This window comes from Microcaecilia unicolor, chromosome 3, assembly GCF_901765095.1.
Source record: "Microcaecilia unicolor chromosome 3, aMicUni1.1, whole genome shotgun sequence".
NCBI classification, from domain to species: domain Eukaryota; kingdom Metazoa; phylum Chordata; class Amphibia; order Gymnophiona; family Siphonopidae; genus Microcaecilia; species Microcaecilia unicolor.
This window is the reverse complement of record NC_044033.1, coordinates 178,942,356-178,959,828: the sequence shown is the minus strand read 5'-3', so window position 1 is coordinate 178,959,828 and position 17,473 is coordinate 178,942,356. Positions and strand designations below refer to the sequence as shown.

The window sequence follows — 17,473 nt, the reverse complement described above, 5'->3', positions numbered from 1 at the left end:
TGTTATCAACTGAAATGGCAAACGCCTCTCGGTTCTTTGTAAGTCATATTGAGCCTGCAAATAAGTTGGGAAAATGTGGGATATAAATGTAACAAATAAATAAATTTCACTTTGCGTTTCCTAGTTTGGGAGTTTTCTTTGTCACAATTTGCTATCGGGGAAGATGGGATTAGCAAGTGAGGGAGAGTATGTAGAACAGCATTCAATGGGTCATAAATGCAATTATAACAGGTTTTCACTGTTCTTTTCCTTTGTTCGTATAGAAATCAAACAAAATAAAACATGGAAAAGAAAATAAGATGATACCTTTTTTATTGGACATAACTTAATACATTTCTTGATTAGCTTTCGAAGGTTGCCCTTCTTCGTCAGATCGGAAATAAGCAAATGTGCTAGCTGACAGTGTATATAAGTGAAAACATTCAAGCATTACTATGACAATCTGACAGGGTGGGAGGATGGGGGTGGGTAGGAGGTATGCATGGGGACATCAAAGCATATCATTGATATTCTAACAGGATGGGTGTGGATAGGTGAGGGGTGGGGTGATCAACAGAGAAATACAGCTTTATGGTTTATAATGGGCTAGGAACCCCAGATCCTTGTTAAGTCCTTTCTGTTGGGTGTTAAAATATTCAATCATTCTGACTTCAAAGGTCTTACGTTCTTGTATGGTTTGGGTAACTTTAAAACCATACAAGAACGTAAGACCTTTGAAGTCAGAATGATTGAATATTTTAACACCCAACAGAAAGGACTTAACAAGGATCTGGGGTTCCTAGCCCATTATAAACCATAAAGCTGTATTTCTCTGTTGATCACCCCACCCCTCACCTATCCACACCCATCCTGTTAGAATATCAATGATATGCTTTGATGTCCCCATGCATACCTCCTACCCACCCCCATCCTCCCACCCTGTCAGACTGTCATAGTAATGCTTGAATGTTTTCACTTATATACACTGTCAGCTAGCACATTTGCTTATTTCCGATCTGACGAAGAAGGGCAACCTTCGAAAGCTAATCAAGAAATGTATTAAGTTATGTCCAATAAAAAAGGTATCATCTTATTTTCTTTTCCATGTTTTATTTTGTTTGATTTCTATTGATAACCTTAAGAGTGGACTAACACGGCTACCACACTCCTTTGTTCGTAGAAAGCTGTACTGGACAGATGGAGATAATATTAGCATAGCCAACATGGATGGCACCAATCGAAGCGTTCTGTTCAGCGATCAGAAAGGACCTGTCGGTAAGACTCTCAGATCACAATTCCCAAAACTTGGTAACTGGTCTGTGGGCAGATTAGAGCTGCATGTGCTGGACTGACCATTGTTTTTATCTCCTGTGTGCTGGTTTCAGGCCTTTCCATCGATTTTGTGGATCAGAAGCTGTACTGGATCAGCTCTGGCAATGGGACCATTAATCGGTGCGAGTTGGATGGAAGTGGATTGGAGGTCATTGACACCATGAAGAGCCAACTGGCTAAAGCCACGTCCCTGGCCATCATGGGTAAATAATTCTGGTATCACCTTTTGTAAATCCGTTTTCACAGACAGGGCTCCAGGCAGAGGTTTTCATGGGTTTCTCATAACTCATTTATTCACTTCATCAGTCTTGTTTTAGTCTCACAGCTGGAGGCAGACTTACAAAGCTATGAAACCCTTTTTTTATGAGGTATGCAGTACAGTATAAAGGTCTGGGAATCATTATCCTCTCAGTTTGAAAAGTGCTTTCAGGGTTTACTTACAGGGGATGAAATAGAATCTCCATCTACTTCTGTGGCTGCTGTCCGACCAAATATGTTTTGTTTTGTTGTTTTGTTGTTTTTTTTTTTTTTTTTTTTGGGGGGGGGGGGGGGAATTGTAGGAATGCATTCATTTCTTCCCTTGCAAATGCACACTTCCCACCCTACCAGCATTCAGCCTCAGTTTTCACTCATCTCTTGTAGCACTTTACCTCCTCACTCTCCTCCTTCTCTCCTCCTCATCTCCTACCTCACTCACTTCCACTTCCCACCTGCTATAGCCATCTGTCACCTCCTTACTCTCCTCCTTCTCTCCTCCTCATCTCCTACCTCACTCACTTCCACTTCCCACCTGCTATAGGCATCTGTCCTAGTTGGGGGGTTTAAAGACACAACCGTTTGCTATCAGGTCCCCTGATTGGTGCCCAGAGATGTAGCCTGAAGAAGTGCCACCTTCTGCACAAAGGCATGTCTTCCCAGTCAGGATCAAAGGACGACGCTTTTTCACTCACCCCACATGAGCAATGAGTGGATTTTTCAAACCCTGATGCTCTCGTATATTAAAGTAGGAATACTGCCAAAACTCTGGGCCCTGTGAAATACATGCTATGTAAGATATGTGCATATTTACAGAATAGCACTTAAGGCAGGATTTTATTCTAAACCAGAAGTTCACAGTCCAGTCCATGGGGGACACCTAGCCAGTAAGGTTTTCAGGATATCCACAATGACTAGACAATGTGCTGTCTCCATTGTATGCGAATCTGTCTCATACATATTCATCATGGGTATCCTGAAAACCAGACTGGTTGTGTCTCGGGGACTGGGTTGAGAACCCCTGTTGTAATCAGTTATACATTCTGTAACTGTTAGTGCCCAGTTTATAGAATTACTCCTATTAATTTTACAAGAGGCATTTATACTGCTGCATTAAAGTTTTCAAACTAGTGTACACTATTTCGGAGAAGACCATTTTAAGTGACTATGCTGAAGGTTTTTAAATACTGCTGCTATCTGAATACTTTTTTGGCCCACTCGCTTCCTCCTATAATCCCGCCCACAAACATGTGAACATATATGACCATTTAGCAATTCTCTTTTTTTTAATACACAGATAATAGAGTTATTTATAGGCCATCTGGTAGCCAGCATGTGACTCCCTTGAAATATTGGCCTGAAAAATAATAATCGGTATTTTTCCCCTAAGAAAAGATGTGATTTGGGGAGGGCACCTGGTAATGAACAATTGTTATAACTGTGTCTTTGGTTTTCATGGGTAAAGTTTCCTTCTCCTGTTTCAGGTGATAAGCTGTGGTGGGCTGACCAAGCTTCTGAGAAGATGGGAACCTGTAACAAGAAGGATGGGACAGATGCTCAGGTGCTGCGGAACAGCACCACATTGGTGATGCACATGAAGGTTTATGACGAAAAGATACAGCATGGTAAGGTGCTGGATCCCTCGCGCAAGCTATTATAGCCTTCTCTACTGCAAGGCTAGAAGAGGGCTGGTAGGGATTTGATTGTCGCCATTAGTGTACAAAAATAAGAAGCAACAACTTTGGAATGTATAATCCCATATTATCCCCCTTGTTTTTCTAAGCTGTTCCTGTACTTATCCTTCCTTGGTGACTGACACTAAATTGCTCCTTCCTTATGAGTTAGCATCTAAGATCCAGCAGGTAAATGTCCTTCCCACCCAGGCCTCGGGCACAAAAATAAATAAATAAATAAATAAACAAACCCTGAAAGACGTGAATTAAAGTGAATCCTCACACTTTTGTGTGAAAAATGTGGGCACTTGTGTCTAATCCAGCTCAGTGTCAGGCCTCTATCCCATCTCCTCAGCCCACTGATGTCTCCCCTCAAGTATCTGCTCAAATATAGACAAGAATGCTGTTTGGTCAATATTTTTTAATTCAGTCAATTGACCCACTTTCAGGCTCATTTTCGAAAGAGAAGGACTCCTATCTTTTGACACAAATCGGAAGATGGCTTCCTTCTCACAGGGTCGCCCAAATCAGTATAATCGAAAGCCGGTTTTGGGCGTCCCTGACTGCTTTCTGTTGCGGGGATGACCAAAGCTCATGGGGGCGTCGGTGGTCCCCAACCCATAATAGAAAAAAAAAGGGCGTCCCTGACGAGCACTTGGACGACTTTACCTGGTCCTGTTTTTCTTACGACCAAGGCACAAAAAGGTACCCGAACTGACCAGATGACCACCGGAGAGAATCACGGATGACCTCCCCTTAATCCCCCAGCAGTCACTAACCCCCTCTCACCCTCAAAAATATCTTTCGTCAGCCTCAGATGTCATGCTCAGCTCCATGACAGCTGTAAGCAGGTCCCTGGAGCAGTTTTAGTGGGTGCAGTGCACTTCAGGCAGAAGGACTCACGCCCATCCCCCCCTACCTGTTACGTTTGTGGAGGAAATAGCGAGCCCTCCAAAACCCACCACAAACCCACTGTACCCACATCTAGGTGCTCCTTCACCTGTAAGGGCTATGATAGTGGTGTACAGTTGTGGGTAGTGGGTTTTGGGGTTTTTTGGGGGGGCTCAGCATGCAAGGTAAGGGAGCTATGTACCTGGGAGCAATTTCTGAAGTCCACTGCAGTGCCCCCTAGGGTGCCCGGTTGGTGTCCTGCATGTCAGGGGGACCAGTGCAGTACGAATACTGGCTCCTCCCACCACCAAAGGGCTTGCATTTGGTCGTTTCTGAGATAGGTATCCTTGGTTTCCATTATCGCCGAAAATCAGAAACGACCAAGTCTAGGGATGACCATCTCTAAGGACGATCTAAATTTCAGGATTTGGGCGTCCCTGACTGTATTATCGAAACGAAAGATGGTCATCCATCTTATTTCGATAATACAGGTTTCCCCACCCCTCCGGGACGTTTTGCGAGGACTTTCTCAGCAAAACTTGGGTGTCCCTTTCAATTATGCCCCTCTTTGTCTACAAGTTTGACACAAAATTTATACTTTGATTCATAGAGGGCCACGGTCTCTTAATAGAATATATAGGGCCGGGCTACATGATTATAATCTTTAGTGGCACTGTAATACTTCTGTTGGTGATCTTTTGCATATGCTACTCTTGTGTCCTCTGATTTGTGCTTTTTGAAAGTCTGGGAGGACATCAAATTGCTATTTGTTCAAATTTCTGAGAGGATTGTGATATTTTGATCCCTGGCTGTTTGGGGATTTTAGATGAATGACAGAGTTGCTTAATTTTGAATGCTTTAACTCTTGAAATGATCTTCCATAAATGTGCATTGCGCATTCTTGTACATAAATTTGAACGTAAGGTTGCTGAATATTCCTGTTGACAAGGTACTATTGAGAAGATTTGGTATTCTCTACTTCAGCTTCATAAATAACCACTGACATTTCATTTCATGAGCTTTTCTTTTTCTATATTATTTGTATTTGTTTGTAACTGTTCTCGATGTTTCCTCCAGTGATTGATAGTGGACTTGTTATTTTTTGTTGAGGTTTTTTTCTGGCCTTGTGTTTTACTGTTTAGTTGTTGGTGTTATTTTTTCTTAAAACTTGTGAATTAAAAAAAAAAAGGGACAGAAGTATCTGGGAATGGTAATGTGCTTTTCTTGTACCCTCAGCTTTCATGGCTTGCACATATTTGTACTGTATGTATACAACTGAAATGTAAAAAGAACATGTCTTGAATATGTTCCTTAACTGCTTCTTTTTCCTCATCTTTTTTTCTGTACTTTGCTTAGGAACAAACCCCTGCAGTGTGAATAACGGAGATTGTTCTCAGCTGTGCCTTCCGACCTCGGAAACCACCCGAGCCTGTATGTGCACTGCCGGCTACAGTCTGAAGAGCGGGCAGCAGTCCTGTGAAGGTCAGCTGAGAGTTATTTGATTAAAGTTAGGGCTGCACATTGAATACAAATTTTAATCACATGATTAATTGCATAAAGTGTTCCCCCCTCACGTTTCCTCCTGCACAGTGCAAAATATAGACAGCAGTTGTAAATTTTCAAAACTGACATATTTCAGTTACTAAACTGAAAATGAAACCATTTTTCTTACCTTTGTCTGATGATTTTATTTTTCTAGTCATCTTGTTCCTGTCTCTGATTCTGCTTCTCTTAGGGCCTCCTGTCCATTTCTGTTCTCTCCTCCTTTTTTCTTCTCTTCCTGCCCTATATCCATCTTTCACATTCAACTTTAATCCATTTTTCTGCCTCCTTCTCAAATCTATCTAGTTTCTAGCACTTCCCTTTCCATCCATCCAGGGGTGGCATCTCCTCCCTTCTCTCTTCCTTTTCTCCTCTGTTTATGTCCACCGTCTCCCTTCTGTCTGTCTTCCATCTCCTGTTTCCAACATCTGTCCCTCTTTTCTCCCACCATCCAGCATGGCTCCTCTCTGTCCATCATCCCTCGCTCTTTACATGCTTTAAGGGGCAAAGAAAGAGAGTTAGTGCCCTAACGCAACTTGATAACTATCGCCCTTAATGTACTTTTTAAAATCCTACATCCATCGGTTGGGTTCCTTCGACAGGATGATTTTCAGAAGTAAAAAACTAACATACCTATCCTCCCCCCCTCCATGTACATTACAACAGGATAAGAATAAACAATCCAAGCATTGGCCTGGGACCTTTGCTTTTATGAACCCAAACCCTCACTGTCAAGATTGCAAAACCCAGATTATTGAACCCCACCCCTACCCAGGAGCTCAACCAATATAAACAGAGATATTAGTCATTCCTGTAACCTATTCAGTGCCTGACTATGTGCCTTAGGAGATACCTGCCGCATGTAAGAATCCCCTATTGCCAAAAATCTCTTCTGCTTTTTAGGAGAGGATCTAGCCCCATAAGAGTCCCATATCATCAGAGCATGAAGCCTGTTCCTCCAATACCAAAGGTTCAGGGAAGCAGGCTGTAACCCAATGATTAAGTATACATGTTTTCCCCAGAATATATGATTTACCCAAGAAAGCTTTTCACCAGCCCCTCGAGCCCCAATAATGCAGAAGTATTAAAAACAATCCTCTCCAAGAAGATCCTGAGTGGGTGTCCCAGCACTGATTGTAAGTACTTGAACAGTGCCACCCAGAAAGCTTTTATTTGACTGCACTGCCATATACTAGGAAAAAAGGAGTTATCTCCAGTCCGACCCTTAGGACACTGGGGAGTATCTTTACAGCCAGCAAGAAAGGCTCACCTCGGAAAAATAGGCCCTATGCACGGTATGAAAATGGCACTCCTGCAATTCTGCACTGTGCACTAGACCTTGCAATGCCTTAAAAATGTCCTGACAGTTGTAAGATGTAAATGTCTGCCCAAATCTCTGTTCCAGGCCTCCAAAACTGACAAATATATCTTAGGAGGTTGTAGCCTACTTACGTTTTTATTAAACAGGAGATGGAAACCAGGCCCAATGCATCTCCTTCCAAGAACTCTCGTATTCTCGTGGAGGAGTAGCCTAGTGGTTAGTGCAGGTGACTTTGATCCTGGGGAACTGGGTTCGATTCCCACTGCAGCTCCTTGTGACTCTGGGAAGTCACTTAACCCTCCATTGCCCCAGGTACAAAATAAGTACCTGTATATATGTAAACCGCTTTGAATGTAGTTTCAAAATATCACAGAAAGGCGGTATATCAAGTCCCATTTCCCTTTCCCAGTACTCGGCGAAGGGCCACATGAGGTCCAGATAGTGTGTGTCAACTGTATGAAGCACAATGATCTGCTGTACTAAATGACCATCTTTGTTGTAATTAAGAGAAAGTGTAATAGGATCCATCCTCCCGAATCAGGTATTCAACTAAGAAATCACGTTCAAAGGAAACATCCGTAAGCAAGCTTGTATTCATAATCCAATCTCGTAGGTGACATAGGTAGGTTACTGAAGCCATGACAAATTGCCCAGGATGGTTTCAGAAGTGTTTTGTGTTCCCTTGGTTAAGTAACAGCATGGTCTGCATTGTTAGAGTAGCATGTTGCTGACCAGATGTATTGGGTTAGCAGACGTTATGCCTCTAGTGTTGAAGCATTCCACTGTCACCACTGCTTGGCATGTCGCCTTTGGGCTGTCTGGTAATTGTGTATGTATACATGTGCTCTGACCTTGTGTGTTTCAGGTGTGGGCTCCTTCCTGTTGTACTCTGTCCATGAAGGAATTCGCGGAATTCCACTTGACCCTGTGGATAAGTCTGACGCCTTGGTTCCTGTCTCTGGGACGTCCCTGGCCGTTGGAATTGATTTTCATGCAGGTGAGAGAAGCAGGAGTCACTCTTTTCAAGCAATTTGAAGCCACAGATTTCTGAGGAAACAATGATAAATCTCTTGGTTGTCTAATCCGTTCTAAACTGGTTTATGGTCCAGGGAGACCTCTTTTTTCTGGTCCTCCTGGTTGTTGTATAGGATATCAGTGGATAACTTTCTAAATAAAGTTTGAGGGGAAAACACACTGGAGGAATGTTTTGTTTACAGCAGGGTTTTTTTTGGTGTTTGTTTTTTTATTTCATCCACTTTTTGTTTATGAAGCTTTGTGAAATTTTAGGGTTTGTGAAATTGTATTAGAGAAGGGAACATCTTGGGGAGCCAGGGCAGGGGCTCTCAGAATGGGCTATAAACAAGACTAGTTTCCAGGACACCCTCAATGAATATTCATCAGATGTATTTGCAAACACATGCTCTAAGGGGGGGGGGGGGGGGGGACCCATACTCTGCTCCAAATCTAGCCTGTTTGTGGTCATCGAGGATTACCGTTTCAAACTCATGGGAAAGCGGTGATGAGGTCTCTGAGCCAGGTCAAGCTCCTTCAGGGGCCAGTGAAGAAAGTCATGCATTACAGCTCTACGTCAAAGCTTAGCATAGGGTTTCATAATGCATGCATTAAAAAAAGTAACCAAATATACAAGTAAGCTGTGTGCAAGCAATGTGCACTGACAAGGGAGAGCACACTGGATATAAGTGCACGTGGATCTGTGCTAGCTGTAGTTATATTTTGCACACCAAAAATTGTATCGGCACTTTTGTGATATCAATATGTGCAGAGTTATGCACATGCAATGCCAAATGCCAATGCAATTTTTGCAATATGTCAACAGTCTCCAGTACTTTGCTATGTTTCAGCGCCCTATTCCCCTCAGCTCCTCTTCCCTGCCATTTGATGTTTGCTCCATCTCCTTCAACAAAGCCAGGAAAAAAGGTTGTGGGCCTTGTGTGACTGCAGTAAAGAGGAGAAACTGGCATAAAATCCTCACTAACGCTGATTGCTGAAGAACGAGCTAACCTTTTTATTCCTCCTCTTCCAACTTTCAGGCCATCTGCTCACTTCTCTGCATCTGTGTTTAATAGCTAATACCTTCATTACCGTGAGATTGAAATAAGCTGTGCGCTGATGTCTGCCAGAGTCCTTGCATGCAGTTAGCTCATGCGTAAAAATCATTTTAACATAGGGCACGCAAAATTGTACACCAGAGCTGAACTATGCTGTGTGCAGAGCCTTGTATGCTTTATTACATCTGCCTCTCCATTACAAATCTGTGTCTATCCAGCAAGCAGTGTTAGAAGCAGTCCTAAGAACACCAGCTACAGAAGACCACTGCTGCAGCTGGTCAGGGCTGGCTCAACCTATGGACCAGGTGAGGCAGTGTCCCAGGGTGCCGAAATCCCAGTCCGGTCTACCTTCAGACTCCTAGAGGGATAGATGCTGGACTAAGACTTCGACAGCCCTGAGCCACTGCCCCACAGGCGGTGGGGTGGGGGTGGGGGTGGGGAATAGAGGGAGAGACACTATATTGCGGGGGGTGGGGGTGGCAGCGCCGATGTTAAAATTGGCTTAGGGTGCAACATTCCTCTGAGCTGGCCCTGCAGGTGGTGTCCTTAGAATAGAGAGAGAATGGAGAAATTTTGGAGACTACGTTTGATATTAACAACAAGAAATACAGGGGACCTTCTAAGAAAAGTTAAACTGTGAAGGGGAGTTGAATAATGTCTGTTCCTTAAATCTGGTAGGTGTGGCTTTACCTTCCTAGCAGCTTGCTTAGCATCTGGAATGCTCTCTTCTCAGATAATGACACTATTTACTGGGTGGACATGGGGCTGAGCACCATCAGCCGAGCCAAGCGTGACCAGACATGGCGAGAGGATGTCGTTACCAATGGCATTGGCAGAGTTGAGGGAATTGCTGTCGATTGGATAGCAGGTGAGATTTAGGGTCTATCCACTTCCTGAACCTGTTGCAAAAAGCTGCGGGTCTATTTCGGTTCAGACGCCAAGTCTTTAAGTAACCCGAGAAAGCCAGGAGCAAAGCCAAACTGTACCCTCCTGTTTTTCAGTGCTTTGTCACTGCCCAGCAGCAAAGTGTATTAACAAACAAACAAAAAAAAGTAACTTAAGTAAAGAAAAATGGGCATGCATAAAAGAAGGCAAACGATTCTATTCTGAAGGACATAAAAAAAAAAATGGTGGAATTGCTTCTTGTTCCTATAGCCATATGCCACTTCCCAGACACCAGGGAGTCAGCACTGCTACACAGAGTACAAATCTGGAGGAGTGCAAATGTTACTGCCCACTCGCTGTCTCCTCACATGGGTGATGGTGAAGTGGGCAGGGTGGAGGTGCCAGTGGGCAAATCACACTGGTCGCAACTGTAACTCTGATTGGTGCTGCAGGGAATGAACCAAGCACAATGAATTCAGAGACCCATTTGTAGGTATCGGTTTAGGGCAGTGGTTCTCAAGCCAGTCCTCAGGACATACCCAGTCAGGTATTCAGGATATCCGGCAGCGAATGTGCAGGGGAGAGATTTGCATGCACGGCCTCTTCCTCATGCATATTCATTATGGATTTCCTCAAAACTAGACCGGCTGGGTGTGTCCCATGGACCGGTTTGAGAACCCTTGTTTTAGGGTATAGGCAGTAGAATGGAGTGGGCCACTGGGACAATGGCCCAACCAATATTTTGCTCAACACACCAACAACAGCTAGAGAGCTTAGGGCTGGGTTTGGTTTGGTTAGTTTGGCCCCTCCAACTAAAAAGGTGTTCCCTGCCCCTGGTTTAGAGAAAGATATAGTAGTATCAAATTCACCCTGTGCCTGTCCTCCATGGGGTTGGTGTGCTATGTTTTAGACCTAGTCCGAAGCAGTGCTGTGATACATATATGCTGTTCTTGCTTTCGTTTCCATTTTTTACTTGCCTAGGGTTAGACGAGAAGTCTCTTCTGAGGCTGGTTTGTTTGCTGAGATAAAGTGATCCCTGTTAGTAATGTGAGCACGTTGCTGCTATTAGAGGTCACGCCCATGCAGGTATATTGGGTTAGGAGGAAAAAATAACTTGGAATGGCTCCCAATCCTGTATTATAGGAAACATTTACTGGACAGATCAGGGATTTGATGTGATCGAAGTGGCACGGCTGAATGGCTCCTTCCGTTACGTGGTGATTTCACAGGGACTGGACAAGCCTCGTGCCATCGCTGTGCATCCAGAGAAGGGGTGAGTCTTACAGCCAAATACAAGTTCCATGAAACAAGATCAATTTTCCCCCTTTCTGCCTATTTATAAATGACTTTCCCCCCCCCCCCCCCCTAACTTTCTCTTCCATCTCTGACCTTTCTCTCTCTTTTGGAACTGCGTGGGATAAAGACAGTATATTTGTTAGGGCTGATAGGGGTAATAAAAGAAAGGATAGAGGTTTTCGGCAGGAGCAGTTGTGGAGAACAGTGGTGAAAGTAAGGCTGAACATTCAGGCGGTTTAGGCTAACAGCAGTGTGAATTTATTAGGGATGTACATTTCTGAAATGACCTAGGACGTGTCGGTGAGATTTCCCATGTCATTTTAAGTCATTGGCAGATGAAATAAACAGAAAAAAACTGAAATTATGTGCTTTTTTTGTGTGTGTGCCATCAATCATGCGCACTATTTACACAAGTGTGCACTCTTTTTCAAGAGTGCATGCATGTGTGCATTATCAGGAAAAAGTATATGCTCTTTTCACGAATAGTGAGCGCTCTTAACGATATTGCTGTATGACAGTATAATGACATTCACACCACCTTGGGTGAATCTCTCATAAAGGCGGTTAATAAATCCCAGTGAATAAGAAAATAAAATAATGAACTCCCTCCTCCCACTCCCCAAAGAAAATGAAGGGTCCCTTGTAAATGACATGGAAAATGGGACAAAACAAACATTTACTGACTCCACATGCATAGAATTTATATACTCATCTGCCCAAGGTGATAGAGTGTTTTTGTCTTGATCAAGCAGATCTTTTGGCGAGTGTTATTTCAGTCAGTATGGGGGGGGCAGTGGCCCAATTAATCTGATTTTCAGCAGTAAAGAACCTTGGTATTATTGTGGATCATTTCTGGCACTTGACAGGTCAATATTCAAAATGATTTAACTGGTCAGAAATGGCTCCTGGCTGGTTAAATCACCTGTTTGAGAGTAACTGCTAATTTTCAGTGGCACTTAACTGGTTACAGGTGCTGAAAATAACTGCTTAGTGCCAAAGTCAAAACCGGCTATTTTAGAGGTGTTTCGGGGGGTGGAGTTAGCACTTGGCCAGTTATGTGGATATTCAGAATTTAACTGACCAGGTTGACTGCATAAATAGAACCACATGAAAGTCAGTCCTATCTTTATATGATAACCCATGACTGGTTAAGTGCTGGATATCACACTTAATCAACTTTGTGTTAGCTGGGTCTGCGAATCTGAAAATTCAGTGCTGAAGCCCGGACGTGGCTCAGCGTCACTCAGGCCTGGTATTTTTTTTTTTTTTCTTCAAGTCTTCTTCTTATTTTTTTTCTTTATGTTATTAGGTACCTGTTCTGGACAGAATGGGGTCAGTACCCTCGCATTGAGCGGTCTCGATTAGATGGGACGGAGAGAGCGGTTCTGGTGAATGTCAGTATAAGCTGGCCAAATGGGATCTCAATAGATTATGAGGTGGGTGCATTTCCTTCAAACAGGTAAGGGTGTTTACTTAAGTGGAAGCCTCTACTAACTTCTCTCAGGCTCTCTGATAAACTTTATCTTTATCAATATATGTAGAAAACTGTGGTTTTAGTTTTGCATTTCTGTTTAAGTGATGAGCAAAGGTCCAGGTTATATTTGATAGCATTAATATACTGTGCAGCAACATGTAACCAGTAATAATTAAGATTGAATTGCATCACATCACTAATTCAGGCCACATCAGCGTCTTCACTTCAAGCAATGTCAAAGTTGGCGATCTGATGTTTTTCAGCTTGTAATGTATGGCAGCTTGCTCACTGGAAGGTTCTTGAATGATTTTGGGGGGGGGGGGAGAGTTATCAATGTGGTCTCCCAGTAAGATGTGTTATTTTAGCACAGGGCCCCATTGTATAAAATGGGACCCTGTGTTAAAATAGCATGACTTGTGGTACATCTTAATGGTAGCCCATGTTGATAACGCCCCCTCCCCCTTTATGGTTGAACGCTGATTCAAATGTGTTTGGATGTCTGCAGTGCTGTTTTATGTAATTTGGATAAATGTGACCGTACTGGGAAGAAGAGTGAGAGCAGAGTTCTTTCACCTCAGAAAACGGTCAACACAGATCTGCCACTTTCAACAATGTTTAAAGTTAGGTCTTGAGTTTGCTTTCTTCATAGTGTATTGACTTTATTTTGAGTGGCCCTTCTCTACTTAGGTTTGTGGCACTGGAAATATAAATTAGAAGCTTAGTGTCTGCGGCCTCTAAATGATGGCTATAAAGTATCCCCCACTGACAGAACGGATTATGTGTTAGTTTCAGCAGCTATACTTTTGATAATGCCTTCTTTTTGAGCTTGCCATTTTCCCACCATTTCATGAGTGCAATAATGCCTTCCCACAGTGATGGTGTATGCTATAATGTTCACATCCTGTGTGAGGTGGAGGCCACTGTCTGCACTTCAGGCTTCACGGCCCACTGAGGATGTGTCATTATAGCTTGTACTACACTTAATCATGTCTTATTACTCTCTTCACTGGATATTCCATGTTGGCAGCTGTAAAAGTTATTTGTAGGTGCTAGTTACAGTCCAAGATTACTGTTTCTTTTGCTGTGTCTCTGTATTTCGTCTCAGTTAGGGAAGCTGTATTGGTGCGATGCTCGAACAGATAAAATTGAGAGGATTGACTTGGAAAGCGGAGAGAACAGGGAGGTGGTGCTCTCTAGCAACAACATGGACATGTTTTCTGTCTCCGTCTTTGAGGATTACATTTACTGGAGTGACAGGTAACTTCCCTTCCTTCACAAGCAATGGAAAATACAGCTTATTAATACTTTTTTTGTATTTTTTAATCGCCTCTTTGGTACTCACTAATGCATTCCTGCAGGTCTCCCTAAAGCCAAGTATGATCACTTTAAATCTAAGTGATGACTGAGAAGGGCAAGAGGGCCCAGTAGGGTGTGGTAACATTTTCTGACAAATGAATACAGATGCATTTGCAGCTGTGGTTGCTATGATAAGTTCCTCTTGAATATTAGTTTCAATTCAGCTTGTAGGAACAAGTAATTAAGATGAGCCAACCTGGCATTTTTGATTCCCTTCAGCCTTCACCCTCCATCCTCCCCCTTCCCTCTTTCAGTTCTGATCTAGAATGCAGAAGAAATGTGGTCCTAGCCTAGTGGCCTTACCTAGTGCTCAGAACTACCATGCTGGAGACCTGAGCTTGATTCCTAGCTTGGTATCCCCCTGGTTTGCTTCAGATAGCCAGAGGAGGGAATGAGTGGAAGAGCAGAAGGCAGCTGAACTAGATCTAAAGATTGGAAAGGTTATGAAAAATTATCTGAAAATTCTTGAAGGATGTATACAGCAACTGGATGGAAAAGACTAAAGAGAGAGAGCCATTTAGGAAGAGGCTAGACTGTAAACAAATGTTTTGCAATGTTAGGTAGCAGGCTGAACCTTCAGAAACCTGCCTCACCCCCATCTCCTGCTTTCTTCCATTGCAGGACCCATGCTAATGGCTCCATTAAGAGAGGCAGTAAGGATAATGCTACGGACTCTCTGTCCCTCAGAACAGGAATTGGTGTCCAGTTAAAGGACATCAAAGTGTTTAACCGAGACAGACAGAAGGGTATGTCCTGAAACAATTACACTTCATCATAAAAGTACTATGCATATGTTTCTGAAATGTGGATTTGTGGGTTTTCTGTCCATGATGGAATAAAGCACTGTGTTTGCTATATTACGCCACACACAGACATGGGTCAAAAGAGCAAGTTTTGGGTGATGGCTTTCCATTGGACTGACTTCATACACGTGGCTAGTTTTCTGAGTTGAATAAGGGAGCCTAGCCCTAGAAAACCAGTCAGAAGTGTATTCGTTTATTGAAAAGCATCACCTACATCTTACCGTTTGACCTTTGTTTCTACGCTTGGATTAGAGAGACCAACTTGAGGGTGAAGGTATAGGAATCCATCCACAAAGCAGCTCTTAGAGCAGGGGCTCTGAACCCGGTCCTCAGGACATACTGTGTCTGTTTTTCAAGATATCCACAATGAATATACATGGAGAGATTTGCATACTGTGAAGATAGTGCATGCAATTTTATCTCATACATATTCATTGTGGATCTCTTGAAAGCCAGACTGGCTTGGTGTCCTGTTGGGGGGGGGGGGGGGGGGGGGGAGAGACTGGGTTGAGAATCCCTCTCTTAAAGGTATAAAAATACATGTCCCTAAAGAGGGTAAATGTATAGGATACATATGTCAAAGTTGGAAAAAGATGCTTATTTTACAGAGATGAGTATAATAACAATCTTCAAAATACATCTCACTCAAAGAGAAGGTTCTCAAGCATTTATGTAATATTAGTGGACCATCATACAGAAACAACGTTGAAATTAGACACTTCAGTCCTCCAGATTTAGAGCAGTTTGTAATCATAAGTCCCCCTCAAAACGTTAACAGAGTTATGTTATGTTACACCTGTATTTATTTTCCGCCTATACAGTTCAAGGACAGATCACAAAAGTCAGATAGGCTAGACCAGTTGTCTAGGAGCTATAGAGGGGCATAATTGAATGTCGCCGGCCAAATAGATCGCCAGCGATCTATGTTGGCGGCGGCACTACAGCTGGCCGGAACCGTATTATCGAAAAAGATGGCCGGCCATCTTTTTTTCGATAATAAGGTTTAGCCCGACCAAATGCCATGGAGTTTGCCGGGTTTGAGATGGCCGGGTTTGTTTTTCAGCGATAATGGAAAGTTATGTCGGCCATCTCAAACCCCGGCCAAATTCAAGGCATTTGGCCGTGGGAGGAGCCAGCATTTTTAGTGCACTGGCCCCCCTGACATGCCAAGTCACCAACCAGCCACCCTAGGGGTCACTGCGGTGGACTTCAGAAAAGCTCCCACCATGTGCATAGCTCCCTTACTTTGGGAGCTGAGCCCCCCAAACCCACTACCCACAAATGTACTGCACCCACTAAAATTGCTCCAGGGACCTGCATACAGCCTCTAGGACTTATTGCTGAAGACTAATCTCTCTGAAAAAGTCCTTTCTTGAAATAAGCACGTTTACTCACAGTTAACTGCAGATCAGAGGTTGTGCCCCACTGGCAAAGAGTCCCCTGGTACTAAGATTAGCAGTAGGTCAGAGCTGGCACAGTGGTGTACAATGCCCTCTTTCAGCACCATTGAAGGTAAGAACTACCTTCTGTAACGTGGGTAACAAAGGAAAGGGAACTAAAACTGGCTTACAAAAATGGCCACTACCGCATGGACTACAACAGGAAACAAAACAGGGCACACTCTGACCCAGTTAGCAGGGGGGAAAAGCACCATGGGAGTAGAGCCCTGTACCCTACACCCACCACAATGCATTGCTAATGTGACTCTCTGCAGGGCACCTAACAGAAAAGGTGTCACACTCACCCGAGAGCCACATCGCAACCAGGGAAAGGCTGTCGGAGGATACAACACATTCTGCTGTCATGGAGGTGGGTACAGCATTTGAGGCTGGCATACAGGCTGGAAAAAAGGTTTTTAGTTTTATTTTTTTAGTTTGGAAGTAGATTGGTGACCACTGGGGGAGTATGGGAAGGTCATCCCCCATTCCCTCCAGTGGTCATCTGGTCAGTTGGGGCACCTTTTTGAGGCTTGGTCGTGAAAATAAAAGGACCAAGTAAAGCCAGCGAAATACTGCTTAATGCCGCTTTTTTATTCCATTATTGGCTCAAGCCGGCCATCTGGTAGCCACGCCCATGCCCGCCCATGTCCCGCCTTCGCTAATCTACCAACACGCCCCCTTGAACTTTCGCCGGCGAAGCGACGGGAAAGCTGCGATGCTGTCAAAAATGCCGCTTTCGATTATACCGATTTCGCCGCTTTTAAGAAATCGCTGGCCATCTCCCGATTTATGTCGGAAGATGGCCGGCGATCACTTTCGATTATAACCTGGATAGTCAGCTGAACCAGAGATAGAACTTATAATACTCACTTGCTTAACACACATGTCAAGCTTTAAATGATCCATTTGATAGACCTGCCTTATTGAATAGGAAAGCGTTTAGATGCTTTCTGAAGTAAAGATAGTGAGTACAAGATCTCGGATACATTGGAAGTTGATTCTAAAAGATGGCTAGCTGTACTGATTAGACTGAGATGTTTAACTTATTTTAATTTCTTAAACATTGGCAATTTAAGTTGAAACAGGTTGCGAGTACCGTGTCTGGAAGAGGGGCCTCGTAACAAAGATGTTAAATTTAGCATATGGTTTGGAATTTCC

At 43.5% G+C, this 17,473-nt stretch overlaps 1 protein-coding gene across 1 annotated transcript in view; it reads left to right on the top strand.

Annotated features, from left to right (window-relative positions):
- Positions 1-17,473, top strand: part of LRP1 (LDL receptor related protein 1) — a 612,781-nt gene that overhangs the window by 387,440 nt on the left and 207,868 nt on the right. The window contains exons 31-40 of the mRNA XM_030196646.1: positions 1,160-1,254; positions 1,365-1,514; positions 3,051-3,191; positions 5,487-5,612; positions 7,859-7,990; positions 9,796-9,930; positions 11,091-11,220; positions 12,553-12,679; positions 13,823-13,974; positions 14,695-14,819. Of these exons, the coding sequence (XP_030052506.1) occupies positions 1,160-1,254; positions 1,365-1,514; positions 3,051-3,191; positions 5,487-5,612; positions 7,859-7,990; positions 9,796-9,930; positions 11,091-11,220; positions 12,553-12,679; positions 13,823-13,974; positions 14,695-14,819 (1,313 nt within the window). The remainder of the gene's footprint in view (positions 1-1,159; positions 1,255-1,364; positions 1,515-3,050; positions 3,192-5,486; positions 5,613-7,858; positions 7,991-9,795; positions 9,931-11,090; positions 11,221-12,552; positions 12,680-13,822; positions 13,975-14,694; positions 14,820-17,473) is intronic.